This window comes from Lissotriton vulgaris, chromosome 1_1 (genome assembly GCF_964263255.1).
Source record: "Lissotriton vulgaris chromosome 1_1, aLisVul1.2, whole genome shotgun sequence".
In the NCBI taxonomy this organism is placed as follows: Eukaryota; Metazoa; Chordata; class Amphibia; order Caudata; family Salamandridae; genus Lissotriton; species Lissotriton vulgaris.
This window is the reverse complement of record NC_141685.1, coordinates 2,027,256,509-2,027,277,564: the sequence shown is the minus strand read 5'-3', so window position 1 is coordinate 2,027,277,564 and position 21,056 is coordinate 2,027,256,509. Positions and strand designations below refer to the sequence as shown.

Sequence of the window (21,056 nt, the reverse complement as noted above, 5' to 3'; positions counted from 1 at the left end):
GACAGGGCACAAGAGGTGCTGGGGCACAAGAGGTGCTGGGGCAGAAGAAGTGATGAAGCAGGAGAAGTGACCGGGTAGGAGCGGTGATTAGGCATGAGCAGGAGCGGTAACCAGGGCAGGAGTGATGAAATTACAGTAGCAGTGAACGGGGCAGGAGCAGTGAACGGGGCAGGAACAGTGAATGGGGCAGGAACAGGGAATGGGGCAGGAACAGGGAATGAGGCAGGAACAGTGAATGGGGCAGGAGCAGTGAATGGGGCAGGAGCAGTGATGGGGCAGGAGAAGTGACAAGGCAGGAGAAGTGACGGGGCAGGAGAAGTGACGGGGCAGGAGAAGTGACGGGGCAGGAGAAGTGATGGGGCAGGAGAAGGGACAGGGCAAGAGAAGGGGCAGGAGAAATTACAGGGAAGAAGAGGCGAGAGGGAAGAAGAGGCGAGAGGGAAGGAGAGGCGACAGGGATGGAGAGGTGACTGGGCAGGAGAGGTGATTGGGCAGGAGAGGTGATTAGGCATAAGCAGGAGCAGTGAAGGGCAGGAATGGTAATGGGGCAGGAGAGGTGATGGAACGGGCAGGAGCGGTGAACGGGCAGGAGCGGTGAACAGGAAAGGAGAAGTGACAAGATAGCAGAAGTGACGAGGCAGCAGAAGTGACGAGGCAGCAGAAGTGAGGAGGCAGAAGAAGTGAGGGGCAGGGAAAGTGACGAGGCAGGAGCAGTGATCAATCATTAGCAGGAGTACTGACTGGACAGAAGCAGTGAAAGGGCAGGAGCAGTGAACGGGCATGAGTGGTGAAGGGCAGGAGAAGTGATGGCGCAGAAGAAGTGACGGGGCAGAAGAAGTGACGGGGCAGGAGAAGTGACGGGGCAGGAGAAGTGACGGGGCAGGAGAAGTGACGGGGCAGGAGCAGTGATTAGGCATGAGCAAGAGAAGTGACTTGTATTTATGTTCCTTGCCTATTTATTTATACACTATTGCATGACATCTACTGATGTGTCTGCAAAGCATACCTGTTGTCCCGACTTTTTGTCCTGAGTTTTGACCCCTGTCCTGATTTTTTACACTCACCGTCCTGAATTTGCACCCATGCCAGTTGGCAACCCTACTACTAAATAATTTCCGTTTACAAAACATATGCGATATCTGCTTCCCAAATGAAGAACATATGTAGCTCTGTACACTCTCTGTATAATCCCACGTACAAATAATCGCTTTCATATTAATTGAACTGGCACAACGAATTTCTGATTTTCGAATTTTTGTTACTTGTATCGTATGCATTTATGTCAGAAAATACAGCCCTATAGTAAACTAACTACGCCCCACCTCTGCCCACCCAGCTCGGCAGTGCGTGTTTAGTTGTTAATTTATGGGTGTATTGCAGTCCAATGGCCAGCGGTGCTTTAGAAAAAGCAGCGACTATTCCGTGCAAATCAGTATATATCCGCCAGGGCAGGCTGCAAGATGGTGCAGGTTAGAACCTGAAATCAAGAACTCCAGATAAACATGACACCGTATGAGGCACTGGTGCATATATATTTGTTTTCTGTGAGGGAGCTGATAAGATCTGACAAACAAAGCTAATATTCCTTGAACCACTGGCATTCAGAATCATTTCCAACAGTGTGTGAGCAGGATTACCTGAAGAGCATGTCACAAGGAGCTCACATTCCCAGACCGGGACTTTCATTTTACAAAAAAACAGCATTCTGGGAGTTGCAGTCTTAATGCAGTTACACCGAACCACTTAGGTTTAGAATCCTACAAACAATTAATTATAAACGGTAAGCCTAGGACTGGAACAATTCCCAGTGTCATGGAGTCAACTTTGAACTGTTTTGGGGAGCCCTTATCCTCAAATGAGTGTGAGACTGCCCATTGAGATATTGCATGATGTTTTGTATGCATTCTATAGGCTGAGCCAGGCCACAGGTGTTTATGGTATATAAATGATAGCCCTACTGATTGATGTCGGCCGCAAGCAGTCAATGATATTCACATCTACCACCAACCATTCAGAAACCTCACCCTCGTACAGACACCGCACATACGCCGTAGGCAAAGTGGGCCCACTCTTTCTCCCACCTCGGAACCAGATCCTGGAACGCCCTCCCACTCCCCCTCCGAACTTCACTCTTGCTGACTAACTTTAAGAAGAGACTCAAGACCTGGCTCTTTGACTGAACCCAGCAACTTAGTACTTGGATACCCTCACAGGTGAAAGCCGGGCTTTACAAGTAGTGTTTGATTGATTGATTGATTGATTGACAAAGAGGTGGGGAGATAGGATATCCTCCATAGCATGATGGTGGAGGGATGGAAGTTACTGGATGTCAGCCCAGATGTGTCTGAGAGACATTATTTGGGTTAAACTGCCTCTGGTTGCATGGATGTGATGTCTCTCTGAGTGAATGGGTCATTGAGGTTGGAAATCAGACATCTTGGACATTATGCAAGGTATGGTAATCTCAAAATGTTTGATGTGGGGCCCTTCAGTGTTCCCCGCACTTGGACGTAACTAATAGAACGAGAGGTAGGCGCGCTAATCTCCTTGAGCATTTGGAACTGACACATATTTCCAACACTCTTCTGTGGAGTAGCCATCCAGAGGGTGCAGAGCTTCTCCCAGAAAATAGAACATACAATGCACAGGTGTCTTATTATTGAGCAGTCAGTAGAAATTCATAGTGAATCACTGTGTACTGGAGTGATCTACCAAGGGTATCTAGGGATTGAGACCCTGGTTAGGTCTCGTAGACTAGATTCTGGCCATTCGGCTGTGATGTCATTCAGTTTAAGAAACCCATGGTTTATCAGTAAAAGAGAGGGTTGGGAAGACTTCATCTTGACAGAGCAGATGTCCGAGGCGGTTGTTTATAGTGCGGTTCAGCTTCTTTGGCTGGTTCGTAGTGGAAGTTACCCAAGAAGTATTCTAGATTTACAAGGAAATGGTCTCATGTAAACCCTCTCCGATGTTGCCTTCGGCTTTCTCAGATATCTACAACAAATTTTTGTCTGCATTTACCCATAAGATAAAAACCTTTTAAGCTTGCATACCCTCTGATGTAACACAGTTTTCTGAGTCAAACCTCCCCAACCCCGAATATTCATGGCGTAGTCCCATTTTGGCTTTAAACTTGTCTCTGAATCCACCATAATCAACATCATGGTTACATCAATGAAATCTGTAGGAATCTCAGTAATAAGAAAGTCATCAACCTGGGCCTCCCAGCATTCGCACCGATGATCACCAGACTAATCAACTATTCACTGTCCCAAAGAACCATTTCTAAGGCCCTCTAATATGTCTTCATCACACACATACTAAAGAAAAACACCACTGATCCTGATGACTTAGCAAACTGTAGACCCATTTCCAACCTTCCATGTGATGCATTCAAAATCATCATCAACCCCAAATGTCTGCCTTCTTGAAAACTATTCACCTGACAAGTGCCAAGCGACATCCATTATGCTTCAGACCCATAGTGGCACAGAGACCGCTCTACCAGACATAAGCAAATAAATCCTCAATTCTCAGGACCAGCGTCGTCCATGCACATTTATCTTGCTTGATCTCCGAGGCACTCATCAAAAGACTGTCTACATTGGTGCTTTTAGTGGGACAGTGCTGGAATGGCTCACCTTTTTCTTGCTAGATCATACACACCATGTCCTCTACAAATGAGCTGGTATCACATGCAAGATCTCCCAGGGCTCAACACTGTACCCTCTAGTTTCCAATATATACATGGCTCATCTCTACCGTCCTTGGCTCTCACAAGCTGGGGTATAACATTTTTACAAATGTCATTCAGCTCCACATCAAGCTTGAAGACGAACCTGACAACCATTCCAACCTGGCCTAGGTCGCCCTCAGGTACACAGATGGATGCAGAACAATGAACTGTGTTTTAATGATAACAAAAGAGAAATGCCTTCTCTGGAACGAATCACCCCAGTGCCTTCTCTCTACCCTGGCCTGCGGAACAGGGTTATCCAACCCCTGTAGATAGAGCGCTTAATCTGGGTGTATTCATTGACATGGAACTTTCTTCACCACTAGGATGAACGTGTTCAAAAAGCCAAGACGACAAACATGGCTACAACACATTGACAAAGCTAATAGCTCTTGCACAGATGAGATTTGTTGGCTTTGCCAATGCTTGCCCTACTTTGCATGCGTACAGCACACAAACAATGCAAGAAAACTGCCAAAGGACAGTTTTTGAATTATAAGGGTCCCCTTCCAGTACAAAAGGTATTCCTTACATAATGCACACACCTTTGTCCTATGGAGCAAGGTTGTGCATTGACAAAGAGTAGCTTAAAGCGCAATAGTGAAGGGAGAACAGCACCCTGTCTTAGTAGACATAGCTCTGTTCTGCTCTCTCTCCCTCACGCAATGCAGCACTTTCAGTTACTGTACAGAATGATTGTTTTGTTAATCTGTGCCGTATTTCTTTTTTGTTCATTTTGTGCTTGAAGACCCTAATTTATAGTAATGAAATCTTTTCTGGAATTAACACTACAAATAATTATTACAAATTGTACTTGTTGATTCATAATTGCTAGAATTTTAATAAGGATTATCATTTGGGGGGATTAATGTAAATACATGTGGATAATTTTTCCTGTGTCTTTGGTGTGTATAATTCATAATCTGTAATAATACAGACTGATAATTTGATTGACACACAGAAAGCTATTTTCCAGAAAAATATTTGAGAAAGATAAGCATCAGCACAGTGTCAGCAGTACTTTGTGTAGATTAGGACCGGCAGTCCCTGAAAAAGCATATTTCTTCAATGAAAGTGCTGGCATTTGCCATTGGCATGTATTTTTTATGAGTGAGGTTAGGACGGTAGTGAAGGCTGACACAGCAGCAGATCAACAGTATCCCTGATCATGGAAAATTAGATCTTGCTTTTAAAATGTTGGTAGGTCTGTGATGAAGAGAACCAGATTTTGCAAACAGGGTATTATGAAATCAAGAATTATGCCTGGGCGAAATTTAAATTATGCCAGTGTAATTCGAATAAATGGGGGAATTCATGTTTTGCCATTATGTCAAATTCACAAAATTACACCATTACACCACATTCTGTAATTATGCTGGTGCTTACAGGACATCATAGCAGGAACAATTGAACAATCAGAAGGCGGGCAGCTGTTGTGGGCAGCTTGTTTTTCACTCTATTTTTTAGCTTGCAATGTGCCCTTCCTTTAAAAATTGATGCAAGATCGCATTTTACGATGAACTACAGAGCAAAACGGTGGATTTTTATTTTGTGTAATTATGCATAACTTTGTGTAATTTATCTAAAATAAAAAAATAATGCAAAAGCAAATTATAAACATTTTACACACCTTTACCAAGAACATATCAAGCATTTGATTCTCATACACCATATACATATTCATGTCTGCGCGTTTAACTTGCATAATCATAATACATTCTGCAAATATTTGGCGATAAAATAAAAATGTTATATTTGAAATCATTTCAGAGTAAATTAAATTAATAGCTGGGTATGTTTCCTTGGCTAGTCTGACAGAGAACACACTAAATAACTTCTGAAATTCAATTTAAAAAAATGAATTTTATTAGTTAATCGGTGTTTCTCCTCTGAAATAATATTAGCCAATCGGTACGTTTTTGGGACATTCTTGACAACATGTAGTCCATCACTAAAACAACAAAGACCACCCTTGCTATCTGATGGCAATATCTTGCCAAGTAAGGCATAATCTAATGAGAGGCAGTGATACATGTGCTTACTTGAAGAAAATGACAAGATAAAAGTTGGGAACGTCTTCTACTGAAAATAATCATTGGTATTTCGAAATAGTGTTTTTTTGGAGTGGTTCGGAAAATTACAAGCTTTTATTGGTTGGAAATCAGATTATTTATCAAAATGAAACATTTGACTTTCATAGAACAATATTTTACGAAACTGATAAGCTGATGTTTGAGGACAAAATGAATCAATTTCCAAACAATACATAAAGTTATTAGTTAAATGACAATTCATGCTTGGTTATGGAAACTTACTGCTGATGGTATTTCCTTCTGACTGATAAAAAAATTATGTGACATGACTTTTGGTAACGTTGCCTGTGATTTGATGTGTAGTTACTACTGTTAATCTTGCGCAGGGTGGTCATTAAATTCTACATGGATATGGTCACAGTAGTAAAAATAGTTGTTAGTAGCTTTGTCGTGTAGTTCCTACAAATCTATCTAGCATGTGTGAGTTTAGACAACGTAAACTAAGGGTTTGGTGTCCAGACTGATTCCAGACATCCCCAAAGGATATGTTAGTCTGTAGACCAGCTAGCTCACAGTGCCACTATAAGCCCCCAGCCTTACCAAGGAGCAATAGTTTCTGGCAACTATCTAACATGACAGCCCTGAGCCCTAAGGGATCGTGGAAATTGTACAATACTTTTTGCTCAGTCACTCATGCTCATTTTGTCTCAGAGAGATACACAGAATAAACAATGGAGATGTTTTCAACAAGTATTTATTGAACCAGCATCATTCCAGTATAAAATACCTGTGCTACAACACCCATGAGACAGAAACCGATATATACAGTTATAAGCACCAGCAGAGTATAGAAAAGGTAGAATTCTTCCATAGTGGTAAAACAATGAATTTATGCAGGCATATGGATACATGACAGTGATACTGCGTACTCCTACGATGCAAACCCTAACTAGATGTACCCAAATGTACCTAGCATGCATGTAGGTGTAAAGCCAAGAATCGCTTAGGACAGAGCCAACCCCATTGCCCGATGTGAGAGCGCAAAGGACCCCGCAAGGAATGTCAGACCACTCCGTGCTGGAGTGTCTGTGTGCATGGACCTCAGCACCTCGCGTCAGAGTGTCAGCATGGAAGTCTTTTTTACTCTGGTTTGTCCAGCGAAGATGCAGTGCTTATATACCCGAAGGTACCCTAGAAGTGTACTATGGGCATGTCGGGCAAGGATGACGATAGAGGTGACCCTTATACAGAGTTATTATGTAGAAGATGGTAATCCTGCTGTGATACTGAGAATTCTCATGCATAATACATGAGGTTAGTTTTTGGAGAAAACCACACAACAGTCATGTAGCACCTAACTAGGCAAAAGGTCAGCGCCAGACCCATTATGTAGAACAATGGTAGAACAATGGTAGGACAGATGTAGGTAAAAGGTTGTGTAACTACCTAGGCCTATATTGGGGTACATTGGGCTTCATATCAACGAGGCCATTTTTATTGATCAGAAGTAGGTCTCCTTATACAATAGGCTAGTATAGATTAAAAGGTTTCCAGCGTGCGCAATTTAATTTGTTTTATTTATTTATTTCTGTACCTAACTCCGATCGGCCGTATGCCGTTTACTACCCCCCACCGTGCCCCTTCCCCGCCCCACCCCACCTCCCCGCAGCACTCCCTCCAAGAGCTGCTACTGACATACACACCTCTGCACTGTGGTGTGAGGTTGTGAGTCATGCAGGGCAGCTAAATTAGAGTGCCAGTGAAGGGGATGCAGTAGCAGCATCAGGTTAATCATTATTAGGTATGGCTATGTGCTATGTTTCCCCTCGTGTGCAGTGCAAAATAGCACAAAAAATGTCACTGCATTGCATGAAAAATGAGTACATCTGCACCCAAGTTTCACAATAAGTACAGCCCATGTGGACAACACGATTTCCTGAAAATAGTGCTTTGATTTTACGCATAATATTAAGAATGCTTTTGAAGGTGATAAATCCCTTTAACTTGGTATGCATTAGGAATGACCTTACTGCCTTCTAACCATCTTTTTGGGCTATTTGGCTTTTAAAATGTCAGGTTTATGTTACATTCCCTTAAAAGCACAATGATGTTTAGTTCCATAAATCTGCATATGTCTGAAAGTTTGCAATTCTAATTAAAATGTATGTGATGTAAATTACTTTACTTTCACATTAGCCTATTAAACAATAGCAAGCTACGGCAGGCCTTTAAAAACTAAATCTACGAATTAAATATAACTCCCACTCACCATGCATTACAGGCTGATGTAAATCCCACAATGAATGGAAAGAGGCTCAGAATATGATGCACTGCAAAGCATTACTGTAATATTGTGACTGAAATATATATCAATGTGTGCCAGGAAATGTAACCTTCATAACATACATGAAAGAATTTCATATCAAAATAGTGAAGTATATCGTTACATCTAATTTCTTTATTCATTTCCCATTGGCTCTCTTATTAAAGCCTTTATTACACACGAGACAGACATTACAAGATAGTAGTCCTCGAAAACAGAGCACTTCTTGACTTACATTTTGGTTGTAGACATGTTCTGTCTCCTCCTGGAATCTCTTCATCTCCGCTTCGCTGGACTCCTGGATCTTCTGCACCGTTTCAATGAGGACTGGATCTGGCCTGCTTACGGCACGCAACTTCTCTTCTAACTGGAGTATGAGCATCTCAGAGCGAGCAACCCTCTCTCTCATTTCTTGGGATTCCTACCATCAGTTAAAAGACAACTAAGTGTTACACCCACTCAGATAGTGTTCCATTGAAACCAACTGCTAAAATCACAGAGAAAATGCTATACGGTGTTAGTCGATGCTTAGTCATTTTATACATTGCCTTGTTTGTAGGTCCATAAGGCTTTGTGAAGCATTGCTAAAAATATTATCTATTCAAGACAACTGGCAAACATAAACAAAAATAGCGCTTTGCTTCCAAAGTGTTTGGATTTCATCATGATGATAAACACAGTTTAGTGTGCAAATGATATACAGATGCAAATTAGATGGTCCAATATCATACACAGAAACATCAGTCCATCCAATACTTGAATTTTTGACTAGTGGCTTAATTTACAATATCTATTCCATTATTACTCCATGATTTAATATGATTAGTGTAAATTTGTAAGGGCCTTTGTAAAAGTATACTCCACAATATTCAAGTAATTATAGCTATTAAAGTTTATTAATGGTAAAATCATCAATTGCATCACTCCTGTGTGACGCGCTGATAGAATTATGCTGACAACATGTGGCTTATGCTCACATCCTACTATCTTCCCTGTACGATCAAAACAGTTTTTAGGATGCCTACCAGCAAACACGAGAGGAGCACCATCTATCCCAAAATAAACTCGTTCGAAATGAGATCATGGTCTAGGGAACTGGGCCATCTCATTTACTCCTTCACTGGTAGCTAAGGTAAAAACAAACCTGGAAGTTCTTATGGATTCTGATGACCACACCTAGCTTGCTCCTTTCTATATTTTGTGCAGCATTATGTCAGGATTGTCCCCCTGAATAAACCATTTAGGTATATGAGCTTTGGTTATAGATACTAGGTAATAGTATTCTTGGTCAGTACAAGACTTGATTACGCTGACAGTGCCTACTTAAATATTCCTAAACATTTGCTATACAACCTGTGAGAAATTGGGTTGTTGTTTGAAGGGGTAAAACCCTACTCCAGCAGCAACCACTATCCTTTTAGGGTGACGGTGCAACCAAATTAACCTGCGCTGAACCCTCTGTTAGCTTGGCACAGCGCAATCAGGCTTAAATTAGAGGCAATGTGTAAATGTGAAGACCCGTGTTGAGATGGGTCGCACAGCAGAGGCGATGCAAGGTGCGGGCAAGGACATGCGTCATGCAGGGGCAGTTCTGGGGGAACTGTGAACTGCAATGCAAGGTCCTTGCATGGAGATGCATCACGCGGAGCGGGTCCGATGGGAAGCTGTAGGTGATGTGAAGTCCGTGCTTTGGCAAAGTCCACACAGCACAGGCAATGCCTTGTTTCTGACGGCAATGTGTCCCACAACAGAACCAATGCACTGGTTCTGCAGGAGATGCGCTGTGCTGAGGAGGAGACGCATCGGTTCTGCTGAATCCACAGGTGAGCTGGTAGGGCACCTTCAGGCCCATACAACCTGAAGCAACTTCAAAGAGTCCAGGACTGGGGTGGCACCACTTGGAATGGCAGGACACACAGATGGCAGAGTCCAAGTGTTGGGTGTGAGGTTGGTGGATGCTAAAAGCATCATCAAACCACTAATACACAACCCCTTATTACAGGACAGTGTTTGTTGTTCATGTGTACCAAAAGCTTTGATTGCAGAATCTTCTGTGTGCCATTTTTCTTGTAAACACAGTATGTGATGTTTTAAAAAGAAGTGCCTTAAATCAAAGCCCCCTAAATCTAAGTATTTTTTTTATATCTGAAATATTGCATGAAATTCCTTTATTGTTTGATTGTATCATTCATGTTCTCATGAATAAAACCTATGTTAGGAAAGTTTCACATTCATGGACATGAATTAATAAATGAATCAGAAACTTATAGAGCGCGTACCGTCACTCCGAAAGGAGCATCCTGGCGCTATAGAGTTAAGGGCATGCACAGCAGAGGAAGCGGAACCAATATAAGGTGGCAGACTTCATCTGATATTCTGACAATCGAGGTCTTTAATGCCTTCCTAAACTGTTTTTCTGTTTCTAAGGATCTCAATTTAACTGGCATGAAGTTCCAAGATTTCGTGCCTAGAACTGTTGCTGATTTTCCTCCCCAGGTTTTGCATCTGAAACGGAGTTTTAAGGAAGTGAGCCTAAGAGGATCTCAGGTTCCTGGTTGTGGTGTACGGGGTGAATCTTGATGAAAGATAGGTTGGTCCCTGTTTATTTGCAGCTCTAAAAGTAATTAAGAGAATTTTAAATAAAATTATCTTATGTAAAGGGAGCCAGTGGAGAGATTACGGAGCCGCCAATGCAGACACTCTGCGAGGAAGTTTCAGGACCAACCGAGTTGCTGCGTGCTGGACCACCAGTAATCTCTTCAGTGTAGCTTTGTTGATCCCCCTCAAAGAGGCTGTTACAATAGTCTAAGCATGAAAGAATACAGGCCAGGGCTACTGTCTTCCTGGCTGATAGGGGGGATCAGATCAAAGAATTTTTTTAAAGTTTGGATTAGGCCAAAACAGGTCTCTGCCACTTTCAGTGCATGAGGTTTAAAAGAGACTCATCAAATAGTACTCCCAGATTTTTTGCTACTTCGACAGTTGAAGGGAGGCTGTTGCATCTTCCAGCCACCATGTCCTAGGTTGAAACGGATTATCTTTCCCTATCAAAAGGATCTCCGTTTTGTCCGTGTTACACCTGAGATGGTTATATTTCATCCACTGAATGACTGCTGAAAAGCAAAGCTTAAACTTTGCTTTTGCAGTGGCGAAATCTTTCTCAAGGGATAGAATCAGCTGAGTATAATCAGCATACGATGTAACTTAAATCCCAAATGATGAAATGAGGGAGATTAGAGGGAACATATATATTTGAAACAGGAGCGGGCTAAGAGAAGAGCCGTGAGGCACTCCTGCTGTAATAGACCGTTTGGGGGGAAGAAAAGGCTCCTAGAGAAACATCTTGCCTACGGTTGGACAAGATAGATTTGATCCAGGTCAGGACAGTATTCGAGATACCGCTAGATTTTAATCGGGCCAAAAGAATATCATGGGAAACAGTATAAAAAGCGGCAGACAAATCGAGCAGGATTAATACTGCTTTCCTGCCTTTGTCTGCAATTAATTTCAGTGTATCTGATATTTCTAATAAGGCGAACTCTGTAGAATGCTTTGGGTGGAATCCTGACTGGTGTGGGTGTAGTAACCTAAACGTTTCAAAGAAATTTGACAGCTCTTTGTAGACCATTCTTTCCGTAATCTTTCCCAACATTGGTAACAAAGATATTGGACAAAGATTTGAGAGATTGGAGCTATCTGCATTCTGCTTTTCCTTTAAGGGTTTCACAATGGCAAGTTTCCATTCGTCAGGAACTACGCCAGTGAGTAGTGAAGAATTTACAATGTGATTAATCCCTGGATTGACGGTGGTAAGTATTTGATGTATGATTGAGGGGGAACAGGCGTCTACTGGTGAGCCCGATTTACAGGCTGCAATTGCTGACTGTGTACTTCAATGAAGCAGGTTGGAAAACTTGCAGGGAAGGTCTACTATCCGTAGCCACCAATTCCTGATCGGTGTCTGGTTCTTGTGGCATAACTGCACCAAAGTCCTTTTGAATGAGCTTAATCTTATTACCGAAGTAAGATGCGATTTCCTTACAGAGGGTCTGAGAGGGGGGAATTTCTTTACACATTGCTTGTGGATCAGTGAAGGACTTTACAAGCGAAAAAATTGATTTTTGATCATGATTAGCCTCCACTATTTTGTTATGCTAATAATCTCTTTTTGCTATTTTAATGGAGGTCTGATATTGTTTCCCACTTATTGTAAAGGCTTGCCTGTCTACCGTATCATAGGTTCTTCTCCACCTGCGTTCTAGTTGCTTGCAGTGGAGGCTTTGGTTAGGTAAATCTGGTGTAAATCAGGGATCTTTATGCAATTTGATTTTGCCTATCTTCCTGGGAGGTTTCAGTGGGATTAACTCATCACTTATTATTGTCATCCAAGTATGGAAATTGTACGAGTCCTCTGTGGGGTTCCCGGTGTGAGCTGGGGTATGTCCCTGTGCAATGTTGTCTAACATAGGGTTGGAAGCTAACTGGAACCACTTATGCCTAGGCTGTGTGGCGGCGGCCTTCTTAGCAATATGGGAAGTGTTGGGTATTGTGATATTCAGGGGAATAAAGTCATGGTCTGACCATATCGGAGTGTTGAAAGAAGGAGAAAATTAGTACAGACCCAGTCAAGTGTGAGCCCAGCCCGATGTGTTGGTGAGCCTACTAGTTGGCCTTATCCAAGTGGGCTCATTATTTCCATGAAGGTAGCCACCCCTGGTTCATTACCATTTTCCAGATAGAGATTAAAATCTCCAAGGATGGTAAAATTAGCGTATCTAAGCAAAAAGTGGCTATTTGTTTCCCCTAGGGAGTCTAAGAACGTTACACCGGAGCCCCATGGACAATAGACCAGTGTGCCGGTGAAAGAGAGAGAAGCGTTTATTGTAAAGCAGAACCCGAGGCTTTCTGGTCCCTTAAGCGAGTGGAGATCAAAGTTTTTACATTATAGTGAATCCTGATAAATGATAGCCAACCCCCCTTCTCTAGCTGCCCCTCTAGGAGTGCAGCTACAATGTCTGGATTGCACCACTCGTTTAGCCAAGTTTACGTTATGCACAGATGGTCAAGTTCCTTTTCTACGATTAACTCTCGAATGCCCAATGCATTTTTAACTAAGGACCGTGCACTGATTAGTCCCACTTTTATCATGGTGTTATCAGTGAAAGTGCCTTTCTTTGTCGATGCTATGTGCTCTGAGACAGTAAAGGAAAGCACAGCTCGGCACCTAAGACAGGTAGTAGGGCCTATAAGATTATCTACTTTTATACGGCTTCTGCAATTACCTTTCAGATCCAATTTCCTCAACTTAGTGGGCGAAAGCGGGGCTCCTGGCAGAAAACCAGCGCGCATCCACTACGCGTCCGGTGCAGCATCTTTTTTAAATACTTAGGAGGGATCCCGCCACTAACCCGGTAGCCTGCCGGAAGTGGGGATGGCTTCAGTGGGAGGGAACTGGAAGGGAGCAGCGTTTCTCCGTACAATCGGCAACAAAAATACCGTGACGGACCGGAAACGCTGAGATGACCAGGTGCAAACAAGCAAAGTGCCACAATTGAAAAGGTGGGAGCACAAACTGTGCACTACCAGCAAATAAAACCAAAATGTCTCGATTTAATGGGTAAAAGACGAAAGGTATCAGTAGTAAAATACAGAATTAAAATGACATCGGAGTGTGTAAATTCCAATCACCTTTTTCTGGTGTATTTGTTATGATTATTTCACCTAAAAGACCAGAGTGATAGTTTGTCCTTGAATTCATGGTGTCCCGAGGTTTGAGAAGTTCGGAACATGTTGACTCAATTATCATATCCCCCAAACTATTGTTTCTACTGACAGTCTTGAGAAAAGGTACATATTTATAGCTTATTTTGAAAACTTAGCTGGTTATTTATTTCTACTGACCTTAAACATTTTTATCCCCTTTCTTCTAATCTGAATTAAATGTCCATAACTTTAAATGTGATGCCCTATTATGCCAAGTTATTCACATCATGTCAACTGCTTCATAGACATTCTCCACTAGAAACTTCATTGAATTAATATCTTGTCGAAAGACATTCCTTAGAAATTGAAACGGTCTAAACACATTGATCAAATATCCCAATGTGAGGATATCTTGAGGCTTCTCATATACATGTTCTTCCAGGTTACTAAACCTTTTCCAAATTACTTCACTTTGGCAATTGATTTGATACTTTTTAGGTCGAGCCTATCTCAGTGCGCATGCGCTGCGCTAGAGACGGCCTCTTCGAATCACTCCAGACTTCCAAGAAACTTCTCCGTCTGGGTGAGACTCCTCCCACACATTCCATTGGCCTTTGCGTGTGGCTTTCAAAAATGAAAGCATGCAAATGGCCAAAGGAGGGGGTATGTCCTGCCTTTTCTGTGAACGTTCACTCCCATGGCTTATGGGTTTTGGGAGCGAGCGTAGCGAGCAGCGGCGTGCAGTGTGGCCCAGCTGCATTCCATCCTGGATCAGGTTACTAATTAACCCAGCGCGGTCATAAAACTCTTTCACTTCCACAACCGTGCTTGTCTGCGCTTGTTAATGATTGCCACCACGGTCTTGTAGCAAACGCGGGGATGGTTACAACATTTGTGCATTATTGGTGACCAAGCTATAAAGCTGTGTCCCCGGTGCATGAGGTTTGGGGAGTCGTCTAGTGAGATTCCGCTCAGTGAAGCCTTTGGAGAGATTTGTGTATTCATTGTGTTCCCTCCGTGCAGCTTCATGCGCAGCTGAAAGCCGCCTCCTAGCGATTGTTGCTCTGACCCTACTGACATGGGAACAGTGGGTGCAGATGGACCGGTCTTCCTTAGTACCGAGTACGTGGCTTCAGGGTAGTCGGGGTGCAAGAATAACATGCTGCGATGTCCTCAGTTATGTGGCCTCTAAATGTGACAAAGGAACGGATCATCGATATATCGACAGTGCTTGTAGGGAAAAAGTAGGGCACAGCATGTTTTTTTATTGTGCGTTAAGGCAGCAAATGTATATTTGTAAATAAGCCTGCCCCTCTTGTATAGATATGTTCCGTTCTGTTTTCTATTTGTGGTCAATCGATAGAGATTGTCCAGTTGTATGGAAGGATGAAGTTGTTTGGCGTTGTCTGAGAGTCCAGCTTCTTCACGGCTAGGAAAGGGTGAAAAGTTTACTTTTTGTTGCCACAGTTTTTTCTTCTTGATCTGTAAAACCTCTGCTAACCTTCTCCCCTTCCTGACTGTTGGCCTTTTGTTCCCTGAGAAAGGAGCTAAAGCACTTCTCTTCCCCGTCCAGAGGCTCTTACCAGAGACCCATTACCGAAAGAAAGATATGAATGTGTCCATTGAAAGACACACATTTGTAGTTAGTAAGATATAATTGAGTCTAAGGACTGATGGATTCATTTTGACATTGCATATTCTAGTCAATCAGCAGTAGTTTTATATTTTAAAACAGTAAGCTCGAAAACAGTTTTTATTTTGGATTTTTGCATTGGTACTTAATTATTTTTTAAGAATTCCAATAAATGCATTTAATGCATATTGCTCATTTTTGTTAGGCTCGGGGAGATTGAGTGATTTGCCCAGAATCACAGAACGTTTAGCGTTGATGCCGAGACTCGAACTCGGTTCCCCAGCTTCGAGGTCGACCGCTCTAACCGTAAGGCTAAATCCTCTCCCAACAGGGGCGATGTTCAGATGCGTACATTTCCTACTGGCGGCATTGATTCTAAACAGGTGTGCATTTCTACAGGCGACATCAATTTTTTTCCTTTCCTTTCTAGGGCAATGTTAATGCTTCCAGAATTTGTTTAGTAGGAGGTTGATTTGGAATAAGATTTCCCACTCCCAAAAATATCTGGAGATTTGTCATACTTATGTAATGTTCCCACATAGTTTACCAGGGAAACCTTTTTTTTGCAACATATTTCTGTTTTATATATCTGCTTTGCATTTTAATCTTCTTTCTTACATTTCAATAGTACCATAGTGCATTCTTCACGCTTGTGTTCACAATAGTGGAAATTTCTTGATATGACACTGATATTTGCAGCTTTGTGTTTCATGTGCGAAATATTCATCCTAAGAAAAAAATCAAATCATCAGCTTTCCAGATTATTTCTCCATAAACCTGTGCACTAGAAAAAAAGAATTTTACATCTTTTGTATATGCTCAACTCCGGTTTATGAAGGAACACCCCTCTTTTGGCCCACAAAAAGCATTTGAAGAAAGCGCCTTATGACCATATTGACTTGGGTGTGCCCATCCTGAGGCATGTAAACAAGTATTTTTGCATTAGAACTTCAGGTTTGCACGAAATTAACATGAATCTGCTCGTCTTTTAACTTTGATTATCTTTGAGTGTAATAATGTCAAAACCCTTCACTGTCTCCCGCTGCCCTGTCTTCGTCTTACCAAGTTCTTCACTGCCTCCTTCACTGAGAGCCCACTACTGTCTACAATCACTCAGAGGACCTCCATGCACCACCCGCACTCCATTGACAAACCCAATAGGTCTCCCATCGGCGAGACCTATTGGCTTTGCCAATACTTGTTTATTATTTTAGGCACTTGAAAGTGAAATTCTGTTGCTTTGTGCCTACTAACTACTTTGGTGCTTTGCTCTTTACGTATTATGCACCAACTAGTTTTGTACTATTTTATCATCAAAACACCATAGTGGTTAAAAGCCACTTCCATGATATACAGTATGGCAAAATAACATGCTGCACACAGCCCTACACAGGAAATCTCAACAAATTAATTTTTATTACATTTATTTTCAAAGAATATTAAAGCAACTTCAAATTCATTTACACCTCTACCCTTTTCCTTGCGAGTTTGCTTTTACACAAATCTTTTTTATTATTAACTGATCAGAAGCCAATGTCCTGGAAAGATGAGTAGAGTTCAGTGCTAGTGAAACACATACTTCCTGGATCCAGATTACAGGAACGTCCCTTTAATTGCACGGGATATTTCCACCCAAGATTTGCACACCGAGGGGACTTCTATTGCACAGAAAAGTCACAGATTTCTTTGCGGGGCTCGTAATTTGCACCCACACAATAGCAAGGGGGCTTCCACAAATTTGCATGAGCACATGGTCCTAGACAAGTGCGGGCATGCAATTCCTCTACTCCTAGGCCAACTTACTGATACATCTGATACATACCCAGGAGCAAAGAAGCTTTTGCTTCTCTGAGGAATGTGTACACTGTTAGAGCACCCCACAAAGATGCCAATTGGGGGGGGGGGCTTTCACGTGACTACACAGACTTCCACCTAGGGGAGTGTAGTCAAATATTGCTTCAGGGGTACTAATTCAGGCCAGTCCCCCTACAGTGAGAGACCAGGCAGCAGTGTAAAGCTGCAGGCCCATCTTTCAGGTCCATCTTTCATTGATGCACTGTTCTCATTGCAGGTGAGACTCCACATCTGCACTGGAGACAACAATATCTTTTTTGTAATCTGGTACATGCACCCAGAGCACATATGGTATCTCTGGTGGATGCTCTCCTGAAGTGAGAGATGGGAAAATCACATTTTGCGAGGAACCTCTTGACAGTAATGGTGGATCGTCGGAAGCGCCGGAGGGACTCGGCGACAGTGGCTGTGATTATTGTCGGTCACATGTTGGGACACGTGGACGCTTAACACGGTGCCCCCTTTTGAGTGGTGCTGGTATGTGCTAACGTAGCACCCTCAAGGTCCATAACTTCATGAAAAGACTGAGAATTTTTTACCCCTCATTGCCCTGATGAAATCGCTAAAATTGCAGCGATGAAACATGTCGGCTTGAGATTGAAAAGAGTTATGGTACATATTTACCATTTTTAAGAAGTGGGGTTCTGCTGCATCAGAATAAAACGGTAAAGCAAGCACAACCCTACCACACTTTTACATATTATTTGTGTGTTTGGTTAGGGGTCTGTACATCTGCTCTGTACACTTTAAATTATGTGTCAGTGGTGAGACGTTTGTCACTATTTGTGTTTTTTCACATCACTATTCTCACGTCTGCACTATTATCTTCCTTTAGTGCACTTTTGTCTTTTCACATAGAGAGAGTGGCCATGATGAGAAGTGGGTATACCGGCAATTACTAACCGGGAACCCCCTCGGGTGGTGCTACCGTGAGGTACTCTCTCTATCTTTCACACTTTTCTGGTGAATGAAGTAAGAGTGGTCCTGTGTGATTTTTAGTATCTACACACATCCTAACCATTGGATCTATGTCATTGACAAATCCCTGGGGACACTAATAAGGAGGGGTCCCTACTCCTGGTGGTTTTCTATGTGGATGTGTTTACATATAGGTGAGGCTCCAATTGTTTAAATACTGTACGAGTGGGGGGCTGCCTTACCTATTCCCTTCCCCCTATACCCCCAAGTGATTGTTCTTACATCTGATACATACCCAGGAGCAAAGAAGCTTTTGCTTCTCTGAGGAATGTGTACACTGTTAGAGCACCCCACAAAGATGCCAATTGGGGGGGGGGGGGCTTTCACGTGACTACACAGACTTCCACCTAGGGGAGTGTAGTCAAATATTGCTTCAGGGGTACTAATTCAGGCCAGTCCCCCTACAGTGAGAGACCAGGCAGCAGTGTAAAGCTGCAGGCCCATCTTTCAGGTCCATCTTTCATTGATGCACTGTTCTCATTGCAGGTGAGACTCCACATCTGCACTGGAGACACCAATATCTTTTTTGTAATCTGGTACATGCACCCAGAGCACATATGGTATCTCTGGTGGATGCTCTCCTGAAGTGAGAGATGGGAAAATCACATTTTGCGAGGAACCTCTTGACAGTAATGAGCTTGAACCCGCGACTGCAAATGTACTTACTAGACTAGCATACGTCATACTCACAGTACCTCCAGTAGGTGGTGTTGCATGCATGATCCTCACACACACCAACTGCAAGGCTGATAACATGTGCATAGGGTGCCCCTTTCGGCATCTCAAAGATTTCTAAACTCCACACAGAACAGGCATGCCCCTTTTTGGATACCACAGATGTTCTAAATTCTTGGCAGAACCGGATGGAACCGATACTCTCCGTGACAAAATGGTAACCCAGTATGAAGAAGAACATGGGTGGAACAGTAATATCCTGGGGTAGGGAAGGACATCATTGAACATGGACTGAGATAAAAAAAACAATCAACCAGTTAGCTATGGAGTTTTCTTTATTACAGAAGAAAGCCCTCACCCACCGACATGATAGCTTGCTTCATCATAGAGCTCCTAATCATGCCCTGAGGCATGGGCTACAACTCTGTGTGGCATCGGAGCTCTTGGGATGCTATGATAGAGGGCACTATGTGGTTCCTCTCCACTATATTGGCATAGGATTTTTGGTGTCACCTTTGTGACACTTAAGTATGGAAACTGATCTCAGCAGTATCAGATACAATCCAAAAAATATATTTGATCATAGTCATTAGTTACCTGCTGAGACCACATTCATAAACTTTAAGACCATCGGCATGGGAGAAATGCAGGACCACAGGACTTTAAAGGATTTTTGAGAGCCACTGGTGCCATTTTACAAGCTTCAAAGACGTTTCAGAAATGTCATAAAATGCCCTTTGACTCATCTGATGACTGTGATATCATTGATTATTAATCTTTGTCCAATCTGGTTTTACAGGATATACTTCACCACTGCATAACTGCAACCATGCATCACTAGCCGCAATAGGAGCAATTTAACCAACAGGTGTTAGCCACAGCCAATTAGATTTTTATACTAACCAATCATTCACTGCACTTGAATAATGATTAAGAATAACTAAGTCCAGTTAGGTTTGTAAATGTAAATACTTACCACATATGTTAAGGAATTGTCATTTGAAATTCACTAGATCAGCAGCAGGGAACCAGAGGGCACAATTGGTGACTCAGCCACCTATTCAATGGCCTGAGTACTCTTGAGGGCATCTGGTTGGGTCCAATGTCACTGGGATTGTCACTGTTTTCTTAGCTAACCAAGGGTAAATTGGTTGGGTCAGGATGCAATTTCAAGCTTTCTCATTATTCTTGCTGTAGTCAGTCCTCGACTATCCAGAGTAGTAGTCACACTTCAAACCTGGCAACTCCAATGCATTGCTTCAGGGTGAAGGGGCACAAAGATAGATCGCATTGGGGATGGCAAGTGAGGTGTTGTTGTATCTGCTTCTTGTCACTTGTGCTTGATTTGTCTATGCCTCTCCTACCGACACATTGACCAGTGCTGCTCCATACCCAGACATACTAGACATGTAATAATACACACCTGCATTTCCTGATGGTACGTAGAGGCTTGGAACATCAAATATATCCTCCTCTTTTTCTTCTACCACTACTGAGTTCTCACTCACACTTTTTGGGGAACATGCAACGAGGAGGCAGTACAGTGGGGCACAAGCCCTAGCATTGTCCCTTAGGTGACTAATTTGGTGTCTAAGTTTCTTGTGGGTGTCTTTTAATCGCGACATTTGAAATTCTTTTTTACACTTCATGGATTCCTCATACCAATTAAAAAAAGTAGCCCATTGCTCTCAACCAGATTTCTACTTAGGATTCTTAAAACATTTCTGAAGGATTTCCAATGCTTAAAGTCCAAGGTATCTTCTTCAGGGAAGTACTTTTATCCTCACTACTAGTGCACTTAACCTAATCCTCAAAACATCTGTATGTGCTTTTTTTTTTAACACTGATTGCATGTTGCATGTGCGGGACTCACTTTTGATGAGGCATTATTTCTTTGCCCCTATTTCCTTACTGCACTCTCATTCACAAACAGGTACACAGTTAGGTGTCTGTCAGACTTGTGGTGCAGCTCATCCTGTGAACAGAGCGGGTTAGAATTCTAAAATGGGTAGGGAATTGTCTAACAGCTCTTACTGTCTGTTCTCAGAAGCGAAGGTAGGAAAGCTCTGTCATGTCTTCCCAGACCACCCGTCACATCTTTTTGGGACCGCAGAGGTTCAA

The 21,056-nt window shown here is 42.5% G+C and overlaps 1 protein-coding gene across 1 annotated transcript in view; it reads right to left on the bottom strand.

The window, feature by feature from the left end:
- The window catches only part of LMNTD1 (lamin tail domain containing 1), a 1,301,017-nt gene that overhangs the window by 1,030,060 nt on the left and 249,901 nt on the right, over nt 1-21,056 (bottom strand). The window contains exon 6 of the mRNA XM_086938753.1: nt 8,328-8,513. Within this exon, the coding sequence (XP_086794879.1) occupies nt 8,328-8,513 (186 nt within the window). The remainder of the gene's footprint in view (nt 1-8,327; nt 8,514-21,056) is intronic.